Below are 23,834 nucleotides of genomic sequence, written 5' to 3'. Positions count from 1 at the left end.
CAGAGCTGTGACAAAGTCTGAGTCTTGATTCTAAAGTTAACTTGTACTGTTGGGTGGAAAGTGGATTTTGGTAGGCAGGACTCAGGGTGGAAAGAGGGAGACCAGAGAGGAGACTGGAATGAATGAATGAAAGCATGGATGGATTGACATATGCATGGATGGGTGGGTGGATAGAGTGGACATCTCAAGGCAGAAGAGGAGCCAGACCCCCAAGAGAGTAAATAGTTGGTGCTTTGGGGGCCCCAAGGAGACCACAAAGATATCAGGACAGAGTCAGCCAGCTTTACCCAGACCCTACCTTCTGAATTCGGCCTTCAAGATCAGTGATATTAATATTCCAATAATAATGGTAGCATTTACCATTTGCTGAATTCTCCAATGTCCCGATTATTTCACATTATCTCATGTGACCCACAAAATAGTCCTGTATTATACCTGAGGAAACAGAGGGTCACAGAGAGACAGCAGTTTCCCACCACCTCGTAGTTGATGAGCCCAAAAGCAAGGATCGAACCGAAGACTCCAGAGGCTTCCTGCTGCCGAGACATAGCAAGATGGACACTTCAGGGGAGGGAACAGGGCATTCCAGAAATGGGACACAGCCCAGAGCCCAGGCAAGGCCCTGGGTGCTGGAAAGACTTGAGGGTGGGACAAAAAGTTCCTCAGCAGTCTGATAGGGACACTGAGTGACACCGAGGACTAGGGTGGCCCTGGGTTCCGAGGCGTGCTGGACCAACAGAGAGCAGTTGTGCGTGTTGACCCCAGCAAGTCTATCAGGGCCAAGAGGCAGGAAGCAGGAGCTGATGCAGGCCCAGGCCTGGCACCGGGCTCAGGTCTCCCACAGAGGGACATTGTCCATGGGCAACAGGCATAACCACCCGGGGAGCCCAGGAGGGTGCATTCGCTTTTCTGGAGAGGTGCCTCTCCGGAGACGTGCCCAAGGGACTGGCCAGATCCCCACCAGGCAGCCTCCCTGCCTCCCGGAGCATCTCATCTTTAGGGGTTTTGCACACATGGCAGGATGGCAAATACTCTTGCCTTTTTCCTCTTGACAAGTCCAGGAAGGGAAGACTGGCCAGGGCCAGGCCACACACGAGAGGGCCTCAGGACACTCACGGTCCCTCTCCTGTCCCACTGCACATGGAGACAGGATTCAGCAATAGCCCTCTCAGCTCTAAACCACAAACCCAGCTTCTAGACTAGAGCAAAGCAGCAAGAATGACTCCCCAGACCAGGTCTAAAGGCCGTGTTTGCCCCCCACCCTCCCGACACCGACCTGGAGTCACTGTGGGAAAGGACAGTAGGTGGTAAAGAGCTTGCAGTCCGACTAGACAGATTGGGCCCAAGTCCCACTCCGGCAGCCCTGGCTGCAGGAGCTGGAGCAAGTCAGTCACCTCACATGCCCTTGGGGACCTGGGGCTGGTGACACCTGCCTCTGAGTGACTTGCACAGGTTAAACCAGGCAAGGCTTGCACCAGGCAGGAGGTTATTGGGGTTTTGGGGGGCTGTTCATTTGTTGCCTTGGTTCACAGTCATGCCTCATTATGCATTCATTCCAAGAATACTCACTGAGATTCCTGAAGGCAGAGGCAAAGCTAGGTGGGTACTGATTATTGCAGAACGAGCGACTAAAAGCACTTGCTAAGTGCTGTGTGAGCACGCACCCCAGTTCATGTTCTCAGCAGCCTGTGAGGGAGCAGCTACGATTATTCCCATTTTACAGATGAGGACACTGAGGCCCAGAGAGGTGAAGTACTTTGCCCAGGGTCACACAGCAAAGGGACCCAAATGGGATTCAAAACTATTGTCTGGAGGGAATTAATTAATGGAGATGTGTATCCTTGGATGCATTCAGGAATAAGTGATGGGCAAAGCTATTACTTCCTTCCCCCAGGTCAACTACCTGGGCTCAACTATGGCTATTACCTCTCTACAAATGCCCACGCTATTACAAGCAGTAATAACAACAGTAAAACCACTCCCATTTATTGAGCATGTCTTCTGTGCCGGGACCCATGCTCTAAGCACGCCTATCGTTTTCCTCTTAACCCACTGGTAGGTCGGTGCTTCTCCTATTCCCATTTCATGGATGAAAAGCTGAGGCTTGGAAAGGTAAGGAATGGGCCCCAAGTCACACAGCATGGAAATGGTGGAGCTAGGGCTTGGACCCAGACCATCCCCAGGACCTTGAGCATCTGTCAGGCTGTAGACAGCCCCAGATAGGCTTTGAAGTCTGAGTTCTGGTTTGAATCCTGGTTCTGCCATTTGCTGATCCTGCGGGGCGGGTTTCTCCATGGTAAAGTTGGGATAATCATCCTGACCCTGGCGGGGATGAGGCTCCACTGACATGGCCAACATGAAGCCTGGGGCGGCAACTGCCACGTTGTAGGTGCTTAATACATTGTCGCAGCTACCATGCCCATCAGCGCCCGCCTGGGAGCAGCAGAAGGCAGGGAGCCCCTTCCACAGGCCACACTGTGCCTGGTCTGGCTCCTCCACCATGTGCCCCGCGCCCCGCCCACCCCTCCAGCGGGCCCAGACCCTCCTTTCTCCAAACCCCAGGAAGCTGCCTCCAGGCAGGGATGTGGTTCACCAGAAGCCACAAATATTTACCTTGGAGACCTGAGGTCTCAGCCCAAAGGCAAAGGGTAACTTCCCAGAGTGGGGAGCGCAGGATATAAGGCTAGACGTCCAGACCCACTGTCCAGGTGAGGAGAGGAACAGACTGAGGACTCCAGCGTGTCCAGGTAAAAGTGGTAGGAAAGGGCCTGAAACCCTAGGGCACCAGGAAGGTTCTAAGCTGGAGACACCTGTTGCAGTCAGGTCAAGAGCAGGACTGAGGCTTGGCCCTGAGGTAAGGTCCTTAAGTCCACTAGGACCCTCCGAGGTCAGGGCCAGAGGGAAAGAGGCATTCAGCCCCCTCACCCAGAAGACAAAAGAATGAAGGAATTGGACTGGCTGAGTCTTTCCCTGACCTGAGCCCAGTGACATAAACTCACCGGGCACAAACCAATTAATCTTTGCCCAGCCCATGCTAGGGTAATGCTAGGAACAAGGAGGAGTATCAGACTAACCTGGCCTCAAGTTATTCCCAGTATGGGCCAGTGTGGTACATGCTGTGCTCAAGGGAAGACCAGGGACACTGTGGCAAAGTGCAGTCAGGGAAGGCTTCCTGGAAGAGGTGGCATGTCAGTTGAGAAGCCAAGCAGAAGCTGGCTGGACAAAGGAAAAGAGAAAGGCATCCCCTTGTAAAGGGGACAACATAAGCAAAGGCCAGGAGGTTAGATATGATGTGGTGATTATATGTATGGTGCTTGGGTCTGGGGGGGGGACACTTTTCCACAGGAGGGATGCTACCACAGTGTTGGCTCCCTGAGCACCTCTGATAAGAGGACAGAGTGGTATAAAAAGATAATGAAGGGCAAATAGGATCAAGGTGCTTGAAAGAAAAAGATGATGGAGTGGGGGTGAGGGGCTTCCTGGGCAGAAGAGCAGGGCGCAGGGCATTATCTCTGCCTTCTGGCTTTGACTGCAAGGGGGTCACGTTCATAATAACAGCTAACACTCATTGAGCTCTCCTGGCTCATTTAATCCTCCCAACAGCCCTGTGATTTAACTACTATAATTATCCCTTATTTTACAGTTACAGATGAGAAAACTGAGGCTCAGAGAGGGTAAGTCATTTGCCCAGATCACACAGCAAGTGGTAGAGGTAGGCCTCCAGCTAGGATCTGTCTGGCCCTGAGGCCTGTGATACTTCTCTTCCACCCTCAGCCCTCATGGCCCAGAACTGCTCAGTGCAGGCTCAGATTCCCCATTCTCCCAGGGCTCCCAGAGGCCATCCATTCATTCAGCAACTGTGTATTTATTAAACAACCCACCGCATGCCAGGCACAATGGCAGGTGCCTGGGACACAATGGGGAGCAGCTAGACCCCACAGTCTCCCCTGGAGCTCACAGCCCAATCTTTGTCAGGAAGACAAAGATTGAATCATGATAGCAAGTGTCTCGGAGAGCTTGTGTCAGTCCTGCTGAGAGATACATGTCATCCAGATGCCATGTTTGTCTTTGGCAACAAGAAACCCACAAGGTGAGCCAAGTGAGGGCTCAGATCTCAGGATCTTCCCTCCCTCTCAGCAGAACAGTCTATAGGAGGCAGAATTTTCCCTGGAGCTCAGGGGCTGAGCCAGGATGTAAGCTGGAGAGCTCGGGATCTGCTTACAGGAGTTGATGCACTGCCCTGTGGCGGGGACAGAGTACAGCCAAGGGGCCAGAATCCCCCAAGGTCCTCTCCCAGGAAGGTATGCAGGCCTCTCCCTCCCTCTGGCTTCCTCTCCTGAGCTCCAAGAAGCCACCTATTCCCTTCTCAGGCCCCTTAGGATCAGGCAAAAGATTTTCTGTCCTTTGGCATCCTACCTGAATACCCATTTCCGCCTGCCTCTAAACATCCTCTCCTGGGCAGACGGCAGCCCCAAAGGCAACACTTCTCCAAGGCAGTCTGGGGTCTCTGGTTGCAGGAGAGGGAAACCTTGGCAGAACAGAAGTGTGGGCATAGTTCTAAAGGATGAATAAGAGTCCAGCAGACAGATAAGGAAGGGGAAAAGCGCCACAGGAAGCAGGAAGAGTTAGGACAAAGGTGCAGAAAACAGGACAGAATGGGGTATGTTCAAGCAGTTTGAAATGATCGGAACTTTATAGAGCAAGAGAGAAATATGCAGGAGGTGAAATTGGCTGAGGTTGGACTATGGAGGGTTTTAAGTGCCTGACTCTATGAAGCAGGGCACTGCTTCATTATGTCTATTTGCCAGATGAGAAAACTGAGGCCTAGAGAGGCTGAGCTGATGGTCCAAGGCCATACAACTAGCACCTAGCAGCAGACTCAATGGTCGGGCTCCAGAGCTGACGTTCTTAACCACTTTACTAAACAGCATCTTCTGGACTTTGTACCCCAAGTCACCAGGTATGGTGGGCCTGCTCTTGACCTCTCTGCCCAGCTAACAGGTTCTTTCACCTGTGCTCACCCCAGGTTCCATCCCCTGTCACCTGCTGCTCACCGATCCCCACAAAGATGGCTGGCCCATTCACTGTCACCCTCCTCTGTGGTTTGCTGACAGCTACGTTGGCTGGGGCCACCCTCAACCCCCCTGCAGTTCTTAGCCTCGGCCGAGAAATCATCAGAGAAAGTAAGTCTTGGGGTGCCTCCCTCTCCCTTTTTCGCCCAACCCCCCCCCCCAAAAAAGCAAGTCTTGGTCATCCAGGCCTTACCACCATAAGGCAAGAGGGCAGGTGGAACAGCCCTCCGAAGGAGGGAGGCAGTTCCCCATCATTGGGAGTGTGCAAGGCACAACTGGGATCCTGGCTCTAGGGTGAGACTCAAGTGGATGAGGTGTAAAGGCTGGGAGTGTCTGTGATCTCAAGAGTCCATGATTCTAAGATCCTCCCTTCAATTCCATGATTCCATGGGGCTCCATCCTTCTTTGTGTCCCTCCAGAGCCTCTGCTGACAGGGCTTAACATTTTGTCCCCTGACAAAGGAGGGATATTTACAAGTCCCACCTCCATTATCACGGAGCAGACAAAAGGAGCAACACACAGGGACTCTGGGGCACAGTGGGAGACACACCCCGCCCCTCCCCCCCCCCCCCCGCAGCTGTCACCCTGCCAGAGGGTTGAGGGAGCTGGGGTATTTATACACCAATTCCCATCTGTTGTGGGCTGAGGGCTGCTTCCGGAGCCACTTCCAGAGTCACCTGCTCTTCACACAAGCCAAATAGGCTCTGGCTGCCAGGGGAAAAGTCCAGCAGGGACCAGAACCCGGGACTCCCGGCCTCTCCTCTCTCAGCTCAGCACCTGAGGCTCTGTGGACAGCAGGCCCATGGGATGGGGTGCCAGAGAATTGTTAGCAAGTATGTTTTGGCAGCCAAACAACCCCCAAAGCCTTGGGGGTTCCCTGACTTCTGGCTCCGGAGAGTTTGCTGCTGGCTGGTGAGAGGCAGGCAGACCCCTAGGCTCCTATCTGGGCCAATGCTCCCGCAGAGGCTGGCAATGCTCAGAGGGGTGAATGGCCCCACCTACACTCCCACCTTAGTCCTTAGGTGCAAATGACCTATCTAGACCATCATCCTCAAAGCCACATCTCACAATAGAGGGTAGGGATGGAGCCATCCGTTCCCTGGCCTTATGTCTGGGTCCAGGCAGCCCTGGGTGATGCCCCCTCCCGGCCTAAAGCCACTGCCAAGCCATCTGTCGCACCCGTCCTGCTGGACCCTGACCTTTGGGATCTGCCTCCAGGGCTGACACAGGAGCTGAACGACCACGATGCCATCGCCATCCTCCAGCAGCTGCCCCTGCTCAGCACCATACGGGAGAAGCCAGCCGGGGGCATCCCTGTTCTGGGCAATGTGGTGAACTCTATCCTCAAGCACATCATCTGGTAAGTGGAACAGGACCATGCTGGGCGCTAGATCCTTCCCCCCACCTCCCACCCAGGACACACTTGACGTATCTCTTGGCCAGTCGAGTTAACAAGAACCATAAGAGAGAGACACAGGCACCCTAGTGGGGTGACCCCTACTAGGAAGGTGGCCTGGGGTAGGACAGTGAAGGGCAAAAGTGACACTTCTCGGTGGAAGTGGCAGGTGAGCCAGTGACTCCGTGCTCACCAGGAGACAAGAAGTAAATGGCATCCCAGGGAGTGGGACCAGCCTGGCAAAGACACAGGGTGTGTGACAGTCACTCAGAATGGCTGACGCTCTCATCCCATGGTATAGAACAGAGAGGTCAGTAGGGCTGGTCACAGAGGGTCTTCTGAGTAAGCCCAAAGCTCTGGGATTCATCTCTTAAGTGGCAGGGATCCATGGAAGCATCTTTAGCAGTGGTGGAAGGGAGTGTTGGGGGCCAGAACATGCTGGGTAAGAGTCAGTGGATGGGGCTTAGGTCCAGCTGCTGGCTGGACACCCCTGGCTGGGCACCAGGGGAGAGAGGAAAGAGTTAGGGGGCCAGTTTTCAGATGATATTCAGCTGAGCATGAGGCATGAATCTCATCTGTCCCATGTCCCATCCAGGCTGAAAGTCACCTCAGCCAACATCCTGCAGCTGCATGTAGAACCCTCAGATGAGGGTCAGGGGCTGACAGTCAAGATCCCCCTGGACATGGTGGCTGGACTCAACACGTGAGTGTCCCCTCAGTCAGATATGGTATGCCCAACAGGTTCATTCATTCATTGCCCCTTTCCTCCATGCAGGTATCTGGGAAAAGAGTCCCAGGCACAAGGAAGAGCAAGTGCAAAGGTCCTGAGGCAAGAGTCCTTTGCCCTGAGATGCTTGCTTTGTCCAAAGAATGGCAAAGAGAATAGAGAGGGGCATGTGTGTGTGTGTGTGTGTGTGTGTGTGTGTGTGTGTGTGTGTTTTAGAGAGAGAGAGGGTCCTCTAGGACCCAGGGAGGGCCCCTGGGGGGCACCAGCCTGCAGTTGGTGCAAGAGAGGGGTGGTGAAGCAGAGGGAGAAAGAGCATCTTAAGCAGGCTCCATGCCCAAACTTGAAACCAATTCTAAGACCATGACCTGAGCCAAAATCAAGAGTCAGACACTTAACTAATGGAGCAACCCCCCCCCAGATGTCCCCAGAGTTCCATTTTGTATGTATTAAATTTGAGGCACCTGTAAGACATCTGGGTAAAAAGTTGGGTGTTAAGTTTGGGAACTGTTGACATGGGCAGAGAATTTAAACCAGGACAGGAATCCCAAACCTGAAGCTGGTGGGGTGAAACCTGGGGGAGATGAGGAGAAACCATCAGAGGATCTTGAGCTGGGAGGTGAGAGAACCAGAAGACTGAGCTAGACAGCAGGCTTGCTCCGCCCTGGGACTAAGACAGTGCGGGCACCTCCACTCTCAGACCCCTGGTCAAGACCATCGTGGAGATACACATGGAAACGGAGGCACAAGCCATCATCCACATGAACACCAGTGAGAGGGGCGATGCCCACCTGGTCATCAATGACTGCTCCAACAGTCCGGGGAGCCTACGGGTCAGCCTGCTGCAGAAGTGAGTGTGGCCACCTCCTGCTGGGATCCCACCCCCACCTGGGAGGGAAGCCAGGGGGTGAGGGAGAACACTGAGACCCAGAGAAAGAAAGGGACTGATCTCTCCTGACTCCTGAGCTGAGGCTCCTTTCAGGAACTCTGATGACAAAGAAAGTTCATGACATCAAGTGCAGAAACAAGGTTGGTGGGATTTCAGGCATTCTGCCTGGAGGTGGGGCAAACATTTCAAGGTGGAAAGGAGTCCCTCAACCCACCTTGGACGGGCTTGAGTGGAGTCATGGGTAAAGATATGCTTTGGAGTCAAGCAAATCCATCACCTTCATTTACTATCCATGTGCTGCTGACCAGTGCATCCCTATGACTCAGCTTTGAGGCCCCAGTGAGACAATGAGATCAGGCTACAGCCGTAAGCAGTCAGCACACTGGGCATGGTCCTTCCCTCCACTTCTCCTTATCAGGAGAATGGGGAGACATGCCAATGCCATCATCCCAGTCTCCAGCACACATTTCTAAAGACAACCCCCAGCTTCTACTCCTTGACAATTCTCAGCCTGGCTGAGATCTCAGCCATCTATACCTGGCTGGGGGTCTGGAACAGGCTGTGTGACCTTGAGCAAGTGCCTTCCTCCCCTGGGCTTTCTGTCTTCCCTTCTGTAAAATAGCATCATCTCAAGCTCTCTGATATGAGGAATTTGAGATGCAGGGTGGGGGGCTGTTGGGGGGTAGGGAGGGAAAAAATGAAACAAGATGGGACCAGGGAGGGAAACAAACCATAAGAGACTCTTAATCCCAGGAAACAAACTGAGGGTTGCTGGGGGGGGGGGGGGGCAGTAGTAAGGGAGAGCGTGGCTGGGTTATGGACATTGGGGAGGGTATGGGCTATGGTGAGTGCTGTGAATTGTGTAAGACTGATGATTCACAGACCTGTACCCCTGGGGCAAATAATACATTATATGTTAATTAAAACAAAACAAAACAAAACAGCATCCTCTCTGACATGTCCTAATCTCTGTCCCCTTCTTCTCTCCGGAAGGCTCTCCTTCCTGGTCAACCCCTTAGCCAACACTGTCATGGGCCTCCTGGTGCCAGCCCTGCCAGAACTGGTAAAAACTCAGGTGAGTGGACTCAGAGCCTCTCTGGCCTGCAAAGATTGCTCCCCCTGTGGGGCTGGGGTGGAACTGCAAGCTGGTGCTCAGGGACCTGTGTCTCCTTGAGTGGGAAACTTGTGGGTCTGACCATTCTTTCAGTGGATCATTGAGGTAAAGGTAATAGAACTGCCAAAAGTCACCCAAGAGACCTTGAACAATGATGTGCTAATAAATTATTAATAACTGACTCTGGGGAGGGTGAGTGGAAGGAACCCTAATTTGTAGCACTTGTTGATTTCTTTGGTGTAAACACGTGCTCCAAGGACAATTTCAAGCTACCTGTGCGATGTCACCGAGCAGAGTTGGTAAGAAACACACAGAAGCACATCATTGTATGGTATTTTCACCACATAAATGCGAATGATGTAAATAACCTCAAGAGCAATAGAGAATAGTAAAAAAAACAAAATAATTAGGAAATAATGAGTTTTGAGTTCTCATTAGCTTTGCATTTAGTATAACTTATTTAGTTCTAAATTTGTATAATTTAATTTTTTTAAAGATTATTTATTTATTTATTTGACAGAGATCACAAGCAGGCAGAGAGGCAGGCAGAGAGAGAGGAGGAAGCAGGCTCCCCGCTAGCAGAGAGCCCGATGCGGGGCTCAATCCCAGGACCCTGAAATCATGACCAGAGCCGAAGGCAGAGGCTTTAACCCACTGAGCCACCCAGGCGCCCCTGTATAATTTAATTTTTAATAATGTCTGAGTTTAGCCCATATCCCAGAAATTCCTGAAAATTTAACACTTGGCCCTCACAAAGTGGTACGAGCTGGCTCATCAGCCTGTGGTCTTCAAATGTCTATCACCCCCCAAGTCTGTTGGATTTATTTTTCTGAGTCAATAAATGCAAGTTCATTTTCTATGTCCCTTATATGTCACAGGTGAACTTAAACTGTAACTTTGACGATTGATTTCCACTGTAAATTCCAAGATAGGTTCACCACAGTGGCCCTCCTGGGGTTTGAAACACCTTGTCAGATAACTAATTTTTTTTTAAAGATTTTATTTATTGGGGCGCCTGGGTGGCTCAGTGGTTAAGCCGCTGCCTTCGGCTCAGGTCATGATCTCAGGGTCCTGGGATTGAGTCCCGCATCGGGCTCTCTGCTCGGCAGGGAGCCTGCTTCCTCCTCTCTCTCTCTGCCTGCCTCTCTACCTACTTGTGATTTCTCTCTGTCAAATAAATAAATAAAATCTTTAAAAAAAAAAAAAAAAAAAAAAAAAAGATTTTATTTATTCATCAGAGAGAGAGAGGGGGAGAGAGAGTGAGCACAGGCAGACGGAATGGCAGGCAGAGGCAGAGGGAGAAGCAGGCTCCCTGCTGAGCAAGGAGCCCGATGTGGGACTCGATCCCAGGACGCTGGGATCATGACCTGAGCCGAAGGCAGCTGCTTAACCAACTGAGCCACCCAGGCGTCCCACTAATTTTTTAATAATAAAACATTTTTTAATTGAAAAGATGATATAATAACTCACATGACTTTGGGGGAAAGTGCCCATAACCCTTCCACCTTAACTTGGCAGTCATTTTCTCTTTGTAGATATATGCCGTCCATCTCGACACACAAGCATTCTTTTTTTTTTTTTTTTAAAGAAATATTTATTTATTTATTTGAAAGAGATAGATCACAAGTAGGCAGAGAGGCAGGCAGAGGGGGAAGCAGGCTCCCTGCCAAGCCCAATGTGGGGCTCGATCCCAGGACCCCAGGACCATGACCTGAGCTGAAGTCAGAAGCCTAACCCACAGAGCCTCCCAGGTGCCCTAGGCATTCATATTTTTACTCCTTAAGTTATACCTATGTTCTATGCCACTGTATAATATTCATAATTATTGTAATAGCTGCAACATATTTAATACTTTACTGAACAATTCCAGAGAGACTGCTAAAAGGAACCTGAAAGTGAAGAATTCTGTAAGATTTGTCTTTTCTGATGTGAAATATTTTTACAGAAATCTTTTTCTATTTAAAGGTGGGAGGTTTTTTTCTCTTTATTTATTTTAGTGAGAGATAGGGAGAAAGTGAGAGCACAGTCGGGAGGGGCAGAGTGACAGGGAGAGAGAGAAATTCAAGCAGATTCCACACTGGACACAGAGCCTGATGCAGGATTTGATCTTCCAACCCCGAGATCACAACTTGAGTCGAAACCAAGAGTCAATCACTTAACAAGCTGCGCCACCCAGGTGCTCCTAAAGGTGCTCCTTTAAGTAGGCACAGCTGGAAATTTTTTCCAAGCTTCCAGCAAAATCATATTTTAATTGGCATCATACTTTACTAGCTAAAAAATGTATTTTCCACTAGAAAATAGAGCATAAAAATGCTGTTTGGATAATATCTGTTTTTAAGAATGAAAGTATATGAGTATAATGAATGATATGAGAAAAGTGGCATTCCATTAATCACCATGGTTTCCCACCATGAGTTAGTGGATTTGACACAATGGTCACATGAGTATTTTACATGAAATGGAGGGAAAAGGCATACTATGTTTAAATCTGCCAGGAACCCACCTAGAAAATGCCAAAGCCCTTTTCAGTGGAAATATCTGTGTCCCAACCCTAGCTGCACATCAGAACCACCTGGGAAAGCTTTTTAAAAATCCTGATGGAATTTCCTATGTAATGGGGCTAGGCAGGGCTGTAGTATCCCAGAGAGTTCTAACTGGTTTCCTGGAGGGTTCTAATGTGTAGTCGGAGTTGAGAGCCCCTGGTGGAAGTGAAGGAAAGGTAACTGTGAGAGATGGTGTCAAGGTTGCCAGCAGCACGTTCCCATGAGGGACACGCTGGCCCTTGGCAGTGAATGCTGGGGGTCTCTGAGCCCAAGTCCTCCATCCTCCCTGGGTTCTGCATTGGCAGAGCAGCTAGAAGCAGGGAATGGGTTTTTCATAGAAAAAGTTAACTGTGCATCAAAAACTCTCACAGTGCACTGCCCTGGAAAATGGGCTGCCTAGAGCAGAGAACAAGACTCTGGGTTTGTTTGTTTCTTAAGATTTGTTCATCTATTTGAGAGAGAGAGAGAGAATGAGCAGGAGGGCGTGAAGGGGAGGGAGAGAGAATCCCAGTCAGAACCCACCCTGAGTGCTTAGCACGACATGGGGCTCGATCTCACAACCCTGAGATCATGACAAGAGTTGGATGCTTAACCGACTGTGCCACCCAGGAGCCGGAGAACAAGACTTGAGTCCCACAGTCGAGTCAAAGGTTTAATCTCCCCCTTAAGCAAAACAGGTGAGGCCAGGATTCCATGAGGACAGGGTTTCTTACCTTTCACATTACCGACATTCGGGTCATAGAATTCCTTGCTATGGGAGCTGTCCTGCACACTGTGGGATGTCTACTGGCATCCCTGGACTCTAACCACCAGATGCATAACACCTCCCCCTCCAGTTGTGACTCCAGAAACTTCCAGATATCTCCGAGGCAAAAGAGTCAGCCCCCAGCTGAGAACTGCTAGCAGTTTTAGTGGAAGAAGAGCTCAGTAGACAAAGGGAGGTGTTGGAGCTAGAAACCCACAAGAGGCACAGAGGTTGTTCAGGAGTCTGTTCTAGAGGTCCCCCCGTTCTAGAGTCTGACGTGCAGAAGGAGCTCAGTAATGACTAGCTGGCCAAGTAGGTGAATGAAGAAATACATTCTCCATTTTCCTCTTATGGGGAACATGGGCTTTTGTGAACAGGACAAGGAGTCCGATGGGGAGGGCAGCTGGCCAGAAGGGTGCACCCTGGGCATAGGGTAAGGAACAAACCAGTGCATAAGAACCCAGGCAACACCAGGGCCCAGGGGGACTCTGAAAGGCAGGGATGGCTAGTGGAGAGACACAACACCAAGTCCTCAATCCCACGGACAGAAACCTGGCTGGCCACGGGTACATGGGCTCACCCTGGGTGGACCAGGCATGGGTCGCTGTGGGGCCGTTTTCTGGCCCCTCGATCATGGAGCTTCTGCATTTGTGCTGTTGCAGCTGTGCCCCGTGATCAAGGCAGCCTTTGAGGACATGCAAGCGGACCTCCTGCAGCTGGTGAGAGGTAGGTGCTCGGCCCCCTCCCACCTCTTTCCTTCACTGCTGAGCCAGCCTCCACACCCTGGCTCTGCCCAGGAGAGGCCTCAAAGGTCAAGCCTGAGCAGCAACTTGGCCCAGCAGCAAGTGCAATGAGCATCTGTGAATCCCTCCCAAAGATGAGCAGACAGGAATTCACCACACCTGTGATTTCACAAGTACCTACTATGTGCAAGTGTCTCTGTGAGTCAGATTTCCCAGTTCAAATCCCAGCTCTGCCTTGATTTTCTGTCACTTTGGGAAGGCCACTCCACCTCCTTCCTTATCCTTAGTTTCCTCCTCTGTAAAATGGGGTTTCTACATCCCTACATCACAAGATCGTTAGTGAGGTTTAAAAAGTTTACAGGAAGGCTCCCGGCACATACCAGGCGCTCTGCCCACCCAGAAAAGTGCTTGCGAACGGAGGCTGAACGAATGTGTGATGAGAAAGCAGTTGCTGCGAGCTATTAGAGAAGAGAAAACAAGGGAAGAGGCAAGACATGTGGTCAGGAAAGAGACCGCTTCTCCCTCCCTGAGAATAGCAGGGATGGGAGGACTCAGGCTTCTGCTCGACCTCACAATTATACGGTGCTCAGAGGTCTCAGAATGGGAATTAGCAGGAAGAAGGAAATGCTACCATCCACTGTTTCCGGATCTGAAGAAGCTCACTCAGAGAGTGGACCAGGGCGGAGGGGAAAAAGAGAAAGGAATTAGTATGCAGTGAGCACCCAAAGAGCTCCTACTGGGCTGGGTTCCAGATAACTCCAGGAAGTAGCCATCATCACCCCACTTCACAGATAAGAAAACTGAGGCTCAGAGAGATCAAGTCATTTGTCCAGGTTCACAGAGGAAATGAGTGATAGGAGAAGGCTTGACCCCACTTCTGCAAGTTCCAAGTCTGGTGTAATTTAGATGTGAGCCAACTTAAATAGGAGCTAGTCCTGTTCAACCTATGAGGCGATTACTATTGTATCTACCCCCATTATAAGATGAGAAAATTGAGGTTCAAAGGTAGGATTGAGTAGCCAAGGCTACTGGGGATGGAACAGAAGTCTGTCTGGCTCCTCTGCTCCTCAGGGGCAGGGCAGATCTCCCCAGGTGAACAGGTGGTCCAAGGATCCACTCCCTGACTGTCCCTGATCCTCAACCCGCGCCGCCCCCCCGCCCCCCCCCACCCCCCCTGCCGCCCCCGCTGCCGCCCGCCCCGGCAGCCAGCCCTCCCCATGCTCCGCCTGCCAGCCGGGGCAGGTGAGACACCACTGCCACCTGGCGGCCAGGCAGGGACTCCTCAGGCGAACACAAACTATCCAGTGCACAGATGGGCGGGCACCAGGGACTCGGGCTTGGTGAGCTGTGCAAATCCTATCCCCTGGAGGAGACAGAAAGTTATAAACAATAGTGCAGTCCTGTTCCAAACCAGGACCTTGGCATCAGACCGACTGGGTTCAAATCCGTTCACAATATGACCTTGAGCAAGTCATTTTGCTTTTCTGAGCCTGTAAAATGGGGGTAATAATAGGACCCACCTCCTAAAGTTATTGCAAAGACTGAGTATAAAGTGTAAGTATAAAGGTTTAGCACAGAACGTGGCACTTGATGGATGCGTAGTAAATGTCATTCTCATCATTGTTCTCATTGTCAACATCGTCATTCCTTCTCCTCCCTACCAACCCCTAGGCAATAATGCAGCTCCAGCCAAAAGCAGCCCCCAAGCGCCCCATCCAAAACTGCCCTCCTCCCTCACAGAACTTTCCTCTTGTCTCCCGAGCAGCACCTGTTTCCCTCGGCTCTGACCGCCTGCAGTTCGACTTTCTGTCTCCTGCCATCAAGGGTAATGTCATCCAGCTCGAGCTGGGGGTGAGTGTCACGGGACCTCGAAAGTAAAGTGGAAACATCACTGCCCTTCTCTAACTGCCAAGGACCAGATACCACGGGTGTGTTTCAGGGGAGAAAACACCATTCACAGTTAGGACACACAGGCTGATTTAGGAACTCAGGGGGCCAAACCTGTCCCATGTAATCCGTCCTGATGTAGAAAACCAGGAGATGGAATCCAAGGGTGACACTCAGAGCATCGGCCCCAGTGATCTGGCCTCTGCCTCTGGTTTCCCCAGTCAGAGCCCAGCGTATGCATGGGGCCTCTTGGCCTTCCTCTCAGGCGAGCCCCTGCCAAACCCTAAATATCTGATGACCTTGAAACAAGAGCCCAGGATCAAGACGTAGCCCTGGAGATCACACAGACCTGAGTGTCTGTGAGAGGCCAGGACAGTGAGAGGCCCAGGACAGTTTCTACAGATCCTTTGGGAAACCGCAGCAATCAAACATTTTCACCGATTTTGTTGCAGTTTTGAATTTTTCCTTCATCCAAGGGGTTCATGAGGTATCTGAGAAGTCAAAACCTAAGTGCCAAAGAAGACCTCTAGGTTTTAAAATATCAGAGATTAACTGAGGGATTCTGGTGGGGTCGATGTTGCCGGCCACGTGAGATCACTTACCACCTCAGGAAGGGCACTGAATTCCAAGCTAAGCTTCCTGTCAGCAAAGGCACCAAGGGAAACAGGCTGAATGGTGTCATTTTCTTTTAGGTCGTTCCTGGGTAAGCTTTTGTAGATCAAGTTCCTATCCAACTGTCTGCTTTGTGTCTTCTTAGGCCAAGTTGTTGGACTCCAATGGAGATGTGACCAAGCAGTTCAACAAGTCTGCAGTTTCCCTAACGGTGCCCTACCTGGACAGCACCCCCTTCAGCCTCACCGTGAGGCAGGATGTGGTGAACGCTGCCATAGCTGCCTTGCTCCCTCCAGAGGAACTCGTAGTCCTGTTGGACTATGTGGTCAGTCTCGGCATGAGAGGACTCCCTCTGCTGCATCATGGGAATGTCCTGAATCAAGGGGGATCAAGGATGGCCCTAAGCCTCTGAGCAGTTATCCCCTGTCAGGCCCAGCTTAAATCCCTCCAGTAATAGAGAACTCACTCCCTCATCTAACAGACTCTGCCTCTGACATAGAGCTCTAAAGCGGCAAGTTCCCTTGTAACATCCAGCACCAGGCCTAGTTCTGCCCTCTGGAACCTGATACACCTGCTTCTTCTACTAAATAATGATCTCATTGAGCCAAAGGGCATCTTAGATAGTGAGTAGTCCAAGGATAGCAGTCATGCCCCCACTCTCCACTGTGGGACCCATGGCAGACATCACTAATTGATCAGGATCCTTCTTATTATGCCTGGATGCCAACATGGTCTCGGAATCCTTATCAACCCAGCACAGCAGACAACCACCACCAGTCAGCTGGAGAATGCCACCTCCTCCACAGTAACCAGTGGGGAAACTGAGGCCCAGAGGGGAAGGGGTTGGCCCAAAGTTGGTATGATGAGAAAAGAGAATGGTCACCAGCAACCACATTCATGACTATAGTAAGAATTGGGTGACGTCTCCATGTCCTTAGGGAGCAGGGAGCTGCCCAAGACCCACTACCACCAACAACCCACAATAGAAGTCCAGGCAAGTGAGGACCCCATACCCCGCAACTGTTGACACAGGGGCTGGTTTCCACCAGTGACATTCATGGTATCACCACCCTGGATCCTGGGGATCCAGGCAGTGGGGCTGCCGGAGGTGTGTCTCCCCTCTCCCCTCCAGCTGACCTGCTCTGCTTTCCCCTCATCCTCAGCTTCCTGAGCTGGCCCGCCGGTTGAAGTCCACCATCCAGGTGATCAGTGAACAGGTTGGTCCACTTGCCATCTACAGGCTGATGGGTGCTTGCTGTGGTCTGTCCACTGACCTCTGGGGAGTAAAGTACAGGTGGGACTGCTCCGCGTCCGTCCAGCTGTCCTCATCAAGATTTCAGTCTAGCAGGGCAGTGTGACCTGGATCGTGTACACAGATGATATTTCTGTTACAAGTGCGGTGACCAAGGATAGACTCTAGGGGTTATGAGGGCATTACTGGAGCATCTAATATAACCCAGGAAATGAGAGAGAGATTCCCTGAAGAGAAGGGTATTCTAGACGGAGGGAGATGAAAACCAAAGGCCGTGAGATGGGGCCAGCAACAATCCACTCCAGGATCGGAGAGAAGGACAGTGGCTGGACCAGGAGAGGAAGGAGGAAGGCCAGGAGGGGGGACGGGGCCAGGCCACAGGGGCTACATGGGCCTGTGGGCCATGGTCAGACCCTTGGGAGGCCTCATGCAGATCTGATATCCTTCCAGGCGGCGAATCAGCTGGGGCCCACACAGTTGGTGAAGATCCTAACTCAGGAGACCCCAGAGCTCCTTCTGGAGGAGGGCAGTGCCAAGGTGGCCCAGCTGATCGTGCTGGAAGTCTTCGCCACCAATGAAGCCCACCGCCCCTTCTTCACGCTGGGCATCGTGAGTTCAACTGCCTGTAGCATGAGCAGCAACCTGGGAGACCCTCCTGTGCGCTGTTCCTGGTCACCCCTCTCGCTTTGCTAACCGTTTCCACCACTCTTGTCACCCAGTTCTGGTCCTGTGACTTTATTAGTTAAGCTCTTTGGGCAGTCACTTAACTCACATGCGTAGAAGGAATTGTATGAGCTCATATACCTGAGAAGTGCAGACGGTCTGGCTTCAAATCAGCTGCATCCAGGCACTCGCCTTTACTCTCTTCCCATCTGGCAACTTTGTTTTCCTATGTACTGTGGTCATCCTCAGAGAGATTGTCCCCTCGTGGAAGTTCCCCATGCTGATAATATCCTATCACGTTGGCAACATCAGCAGGAAAAGCCTTTGTCCCCTTCTGCTTGACACAACCCCTGAAAGGAACGGGCTTCTCTCCCTGCAGGAAGCCAGCTCAGAAGCCCAGTTTTATACCAAAGGGGACCGACTTATGCTCAACTTTAATGAAATCAGGTAAACGTGTAAATCATTCTCCCAGCCTGTGACCACTGGGTTGCTTTAAACACGCAGTGTTTTGAACCTCTGGGGTATGAGCATGGAGTAAAGGTATTCTGGAATGTGCAGAAATGTGGCCTAGCCTGGACTGTCCTGTTTGGGGGACCAAATATCAAAGACAGGCAAGGAAAGAAGAGTGGCTTTGCAGCAGCCATAGGACAGGCTGACCCTGGCCATGGGAACAGCATGCCCACCACCAACCCCTCTGCCCATCCTGGATGACCCCAAGACACTGGCAATGAGCGTCAAGCCCCAATGCTGACCCCATGAGCCCAGCCTGGAAGTACAGTGCTCCAGCTGCCTTTTGTTCCTCTACCCACCTTCTCCCCACATCCCACAGCCCTCCTGCTACCCAAAAGGGAGTTCAGGGGTTGCCAACTGGACCCCATTGGCACAAATAAAGCCCTACATAGTAAGTGCTCCATAAATATGTGTTGAATGAGTGAATGAATGAGAAGCCATTCTCAAGGTCATCTTCTGTTGCAGCTCTGATCGGATCCACCTGATGAACTCAGGCATTGGACTGTTCAACGTGAGTATTAATAGATTGTCCCTGGGGCATGGGGGACAACCCAGGACGGTTCATTTAAAAAAAAGAGACACTGACCAAGAATTGCTTGGAACAAGGTCACCCCTGGTGGGCTGGCCAGCCTCCACATTAACAGCCACAAAGTCCAACCTCCTTGCTCTGGTGTTTGCTGAGCACCTACTATATGCCGGACACAGCTGAGAACACAGGCTCACAGATACACAGATACACAATCACTTTTCTGCTGTAACATTGTGATCCCTAATTAGAAAACAAATGCCTTCTTGCAATCTCATTTTGCTCACACAGACTCATCTCAGTAACCCTGGACAGCCCCTTCTCTCTGCTCCTCCATTGCCCCAGCTGATCAGAGATCTCAGACTGGCTACATCCTGTCTTCTGTCTTTGTTTTGTTTTTTGGTCCACATGTTTTTTTTTATTTTAATTTTTATTTTATTTTATTTTATTTTTTGGCTAACTTTTAAGTGGAGACGCCCCCACATGAAAATCAGAACTTTGACTTCACTGGAGAAGTCAAACAGGGTAAAATTCCCTCACGCCAAATTCAGCTAGAACACAGAAGTGGAGCCCCTGAGGGTAGGGGGTGTATCCCTCTCATGCTCCCGACCCCCCACCAACACACCCACACACTAGGACGCAGGGCCCAGCTGGATTGGTTCTGCCCCCAGCCTGGCTGGTCCCAGGAACCCTCTGACTGGCAGGAGCCTGGATTCCAGCATCTCCCCTGGCTGCCCTGGCCATGGGGCGTGGCTTGGGAGACTTGGGATCCTCAGCCAGGGTAAAAATGCCCCTCTCTTTCACAGCCTGAACTTCTGAGAAACAGCACCACTGAGATCCTCGTCTCTGTCCTGCTGCCAAACGAGAACGGTGCGTCTCTTTGCTATCCATCCCCCAACCCTCAGGGTTTTGCGGGTAGGTGCTTCATTTCTCCTGCCTGCATCTCACTTTCCATCCATCCTCAGAGCCTGCTTCAAATTTTGCCTCCTCCAGGAAGCCTTCTTGGTTGCCCAACTCGAAATGACCTCTTCCATCCCCAACTTCCCAGTCCAGTTCTTTTATGAGTACCAGGAGGCAATGCCCTGCCTCAAAGGGCTGATGCCTGGAGAGAGACAGGGGTGTAAACAGCCAGAGCACACTCAAGATGCCTCAGGGAGCCCTGGGTTCAAGTGCTGATTCCCCTTCTTGCTGGCTACCTGGCCTTGAATAAGTTACCTTATCATCCTAACTCAGTTTCTCAATCTGTAAAATGGGAAAATAAAAGCACCTTCCTCCAGCACATAATGGAGAGGGTATTTATAAGGGGCTGAAGGAGGAGCCTGGCCCAGGTGGGTCTCAACATCTCTTAACCGTTGCTGGTGTTTGCATTGTTGTTGATGGAGGAAGCGGAGAGAAATGGTCGAATTCCTCTAACTAAGCCCCGGGTTGTGGGGGTGGGGAGAATTATTAACTTCTGCCAACTACATTTTTTCATTCCTTTATTTTATTAGAGTAGGAAACCTCAATGTATCAACACCTCTGTTGAATGACGGGAGCCCCTGATGTTTCTTTAACAGAAGTGTGACAAAGCATGTGAAAGGAGCCCTTGGAAGCCGCCAGCAGCTGGCGCTGGAAGCACAGGGCAGGGAGATGAGGCTGGCTGGGTGCTAGGGCCAGAGGGCAGCTGAACAGAGGCAGGAGGGACAGTGTGCCGGGCCCCGAGTCCCCTCCCCGTGGCTGCTCAGTCCTATCCCAAGTCCAGTGGCCTCTGACCACATTTATTATTTCAGGCAAATTAAGATCTGGGATCCCGATATCGATAATGAAGGCCTGGGGATTCGAGGAAGCTTCAACCTTTCTTACCAAGGTGAGTGGGATTAAATGTCCTGCCCCCAGGGAGGGCACAGTTTCTGGGGGAGTCCCGGGCTGGGAGGCAGGGCCTGCACTCCAGTGCTGACCCAGCCGGTCACTCATGGGGGGGGCCCTGGACCGGCCCCTTCTTTTCTCCGGGCCTCACTTCCTCTTCTGTAAGCATAAGAGTGCGAGTGTCCTAGCCTGGGGAGCATTCCCCTCCAGCCCTCTCTCCATTCTACCTGTTACTCATCCATGCACTGGTTCCTTCATGCAGTAAGGTTTGCGCCACTGTAAGCGCTCAAGAGAGGCTCGCTGAGCATCGACCCTCCTTGACAGCTGCTAGGGAGGAGGGCCATAGCAGCATCACTCCCAGCCCCCAAATATTAGCATTAATAATATCCAGTAGCCCATCATTGTTTCATGCCACTGAACAGCATCTTGTTTAGTCTTCACACCCATCGATGGGGCAGATCCTGCTGTAATCCCCATTTTACAGATAGGGAAACTGAGACTCCAAAATGGCAAATCCATTTCCAAAGACACACACACAGTAGATGGCAAAGTTGGGATTTGCACTCCGCAACAGCCCTTATAACACCTGCTTTGGGCCCCAGCTTCTGCAGGAGCCGATGACAGCAAAGTGGGCCTGGTTTGTCAGCCAGCGGGCAGGCATTTCCTAAGCAGCTACTGTGTACCAGGCACCGACCACAACACTGAACAAAACCGTTACCTTCTGGGAGTTTCTAGTCTGCTGTAGGTGGGGGAGACATTGAAAGCAGAATTATTTAGAATTAAGAAAACCCACAAGGACAGATACCTACGCTGCCATGGCCAAGGTGTCCAACCCAAGGCTAGAAGGCGCTTTGGGCCAAAACTTTAACTCGTTTTAGTCCTGATTTGCCCAAAGCTGTGAATTGGTATCACTGACTTCCTGAGCTTTTTTGTTCTGGAGAAATTCAGAGAGGAAAGGAAGTGTGGAAAATGCCTCCCCCTGCCACAAGGTCGAGGTTAGGAGGCTTTGTTAACTAGTTTCAAAGGCAAGTTGATGTATGACTTACTATCAGTGGCCCACCCTCAAAATCTGTGTCTACCCTTCAGCTGGCTGTAATGGAGGATAGTGAGAACAGGGCTGTGGCCAGCACAGAGAGAGGCTGGAAGTCAAGATTCAGGAACTGGAGGACCAGTACAATCCCAGCTCTGCCTCTCTCTAGCCATGACCTCAGGCAGGTCCTCTATCCTGAGCCCAGCTTCCGCCTCCATAAAACCCAGCAGATGTGCGAATACATCAGTCATACTTGAATGCACTACTTTACAATGGCCCAGTTATAATATAAGGAGTTTATCTAAAATACATATTATACTTGACTCATGTTGGATGAGCAAGTTTCCATACAACTGAATGGCTAGAGCTTGGTTTCATTCACATATCTCTTATGAAGGGGCATTTGGCTACTTTCCTTTTTTTTTTTTTTTTTTTTTTTTTTTTTTCCAGTCAGCTTGCATTGCATAATCCATCATTTGCACTTTGGGTTGGAAAGGTAGCATATCATTCTTTGGATCCGTTTCCAAGTTTCCTGTTTTGCTCTATTCATTTATTTTGAGCGAGCAGCCCATTGATTTCCTTTTTATAGCTTTGTAATATATGTTTTAAAAGCTAGCTGAAGGAAAGAATAAACGGACAGATATGGGATAAATCAAGTACAGTTTAGAAAGAGTTAATGGTAGAATCTAGGTGCTTAGTAGATAAGTGGTCCCAGGAAAATTCTTTCTACTCTGCTCTCTGTTTAAAAATTATAATAATAAAATATTGGGGCAAATCTAATAGGTTAAGTTCCTTGCATCACACTTAGGTTTAAAAGAAAAAAAAAAAAAAAGGCAGAGTGTTGTTATCAAAAAGTTAGTGGCTGGGACCCAGTGAATACAGCTGAATGCAGATCAAAATCTGCATTTTATGAGACTTCTTAGGGAGTTTTGGGGATCACCTGCGCTTGGGAACAACAGTCCTACACAGTCCCAGCTTCTGGATGCAAATACTTTGTCTGTACCCCAGCTTCCTGCACCATGTCACTGTTCACACACAGATTCTACTCCTCTGACCTTTCAGGGAATTCTGTGTACGTTCAAGGTCATGATCCCCAGTGCCAGTGGCCACCCTGTGGAGGACCACCAGCATAAACACTGAATTGACTTTTTTCTTCCAACTCCAGGATTCCCTTGTGATCACTCCAGCCTCCTCTTAGACCCCCGGACTGCTCTCCTCTCTCCTATGAAGACTTGGATGGTGGCCATCCAGGGTAGGCTGGGTCCCAGAAGGAGTACGGAAGCCAGCTCTGTAGACTCTCTCTCTCTTCTGCAATAAATAAATGCCTGTTTGTGACTCCCAAAGTCTGGAGTATATCTTTGTCCTCCCTCTGGAGTCATTTTGCCTCTAGCAGGCTCGGGAACTAGACATCCAAGCCACATCTGGGTCATGGTTAGGCACCTCTGAGCCAATCTGGGCCATGCCCAAGCTATGTCTGGGCCATACAGGGACTATATATGGATAATGACCAGGGTCATGGTTGCCTCCCTGGCTCCAGGAATAAGAAAGCCAACTGTGCCCTCCTACCTTCTGTGTCAGCCTCAACAGCATCTAGGGTGGGACAACCTCTTTGGTGGGGGACATGTTTTGTTGATCTAGACGGTGTGCTGTCTTGAGGGTTCTCAGAACAGGGTGACTCTGGAGGCAAATGAACTAGGCTTTGAGTTCTGGCTTGACCCCTCAGGGGTAGTTTGACCCCGGGATGTGGCTTCCCCTCTGTGGGTGTCCATTTCCTTCTCTATAAAATGGGGACAGTCATAGTCTTCATATTGGAGTAGGTCGGGGGGATAAGGATGAAGTGAGGGAGCAGGGTTCCTGGCACATGGGAGGTATCCAGACAATGTCATCTCTGGGTATGTCATTGTCCCTGTTGTCACCTGGCCTTCAGGGTGGCGGGTCTTATCACTAAAGGCCCTTCCCACTTGGGCAGTGTTTGATGGCCATTGCCACCTGGCCTCCCTGATGCCAGCAGGTTCAGGACAAACAACAGGGCCCCTGTTCTCCAGACTCTGGGCTCTGGGCCTGACCCAGTGTACAGAGCCCTTCAGTTACACAAGGGACCACAGAAAGGGACAGGTGGGTGTTTCAGGAAAAGGCACTGCAGGACATATACAGGTGTAAGAACAGATGACAGCCTGGGAATGCAGCCAAGAAGGAGTTTCTCCTATCTACAAGAGGGACAGGCCGAGAGGGACACAGAAGGGACAGGATAAGCCCTTGCACAAGGTGCTTACATAGGGTTGA

The 23,834-nt window shown here is 50.9% G+C and overlaps 1 protein-coding gene across 2 annotated transcripts; it reads left to right on the top strand.

The window, feature by feature from the left end:
• Nucleotides 1–2,608: 2,608 nt before the first annotated feature.
• BPIFB1 (BPI fold containing family B member 1) lies at nucleotides 2,609–22,894 on the top strand. Of its 2 annotated transcripts, none has more exons than XM_059133745.1 (16): nucleotides 2,609–2,747; nucleotides 5,027–5,183; nucleotides 6,291–6,432; nucleotides 7,064–7,171; nucleotides 7,893–8,042; nucleotides 9,075–9,156; nucleotides 13,146–13,209; nucleotides 14,992–15,077; nucleotides 15,871–16,050; nucleotides 16,889–16,942; nucleotides 17,428–17,586; nucleotides 18,020–18,087; nucleotides 18,616–18,661; nucleotides 19,483–19,546; nucleotides 20,446–20,522; nucleotides 22,717–22,894. In XM_059133745.1, exons 2-16 carry the CDS (start codon nucleotides 5,069–5,071, stop codon nucleotides 22,747–22,749), a joined length of 1,428 nt encoding a protein of 475 aa, XP_058989728.1. In that variant the 5' UTR covers nucleotides 2,609–2,747; nucleotides 5,027–5,068; the 3' UTR covers nucleotides 22,750–22,894. The 2 variants fall into 2 exon arrangements, with proteins under 2 accessions (XP_058989728.1, XP_058989729.1); XM_059133746.1 differs by having other exon boundaries at nucleotides 2,712–2,854.
• Nucleotides 22,895–23,834: the final 940 nt, after the last annotated feature.

Source organism: Mustela lutreola, chromosome 9, assembly GCF_030435805.1.
Source record: "Mustela lutreola isolate mMusLut2 chromosome 9, mMusLut2.pri, whole genome shotgun sequence".
Taxonomy (NCBI): Eukaryota; Metazoa; Chordata; class Mammalia; order Carnivora; family Mustelidae; genus Mustela; species Mustela lutreola.
This window is presented reverse-complemented; position numbering and strand designations above follow the sequence as displayed.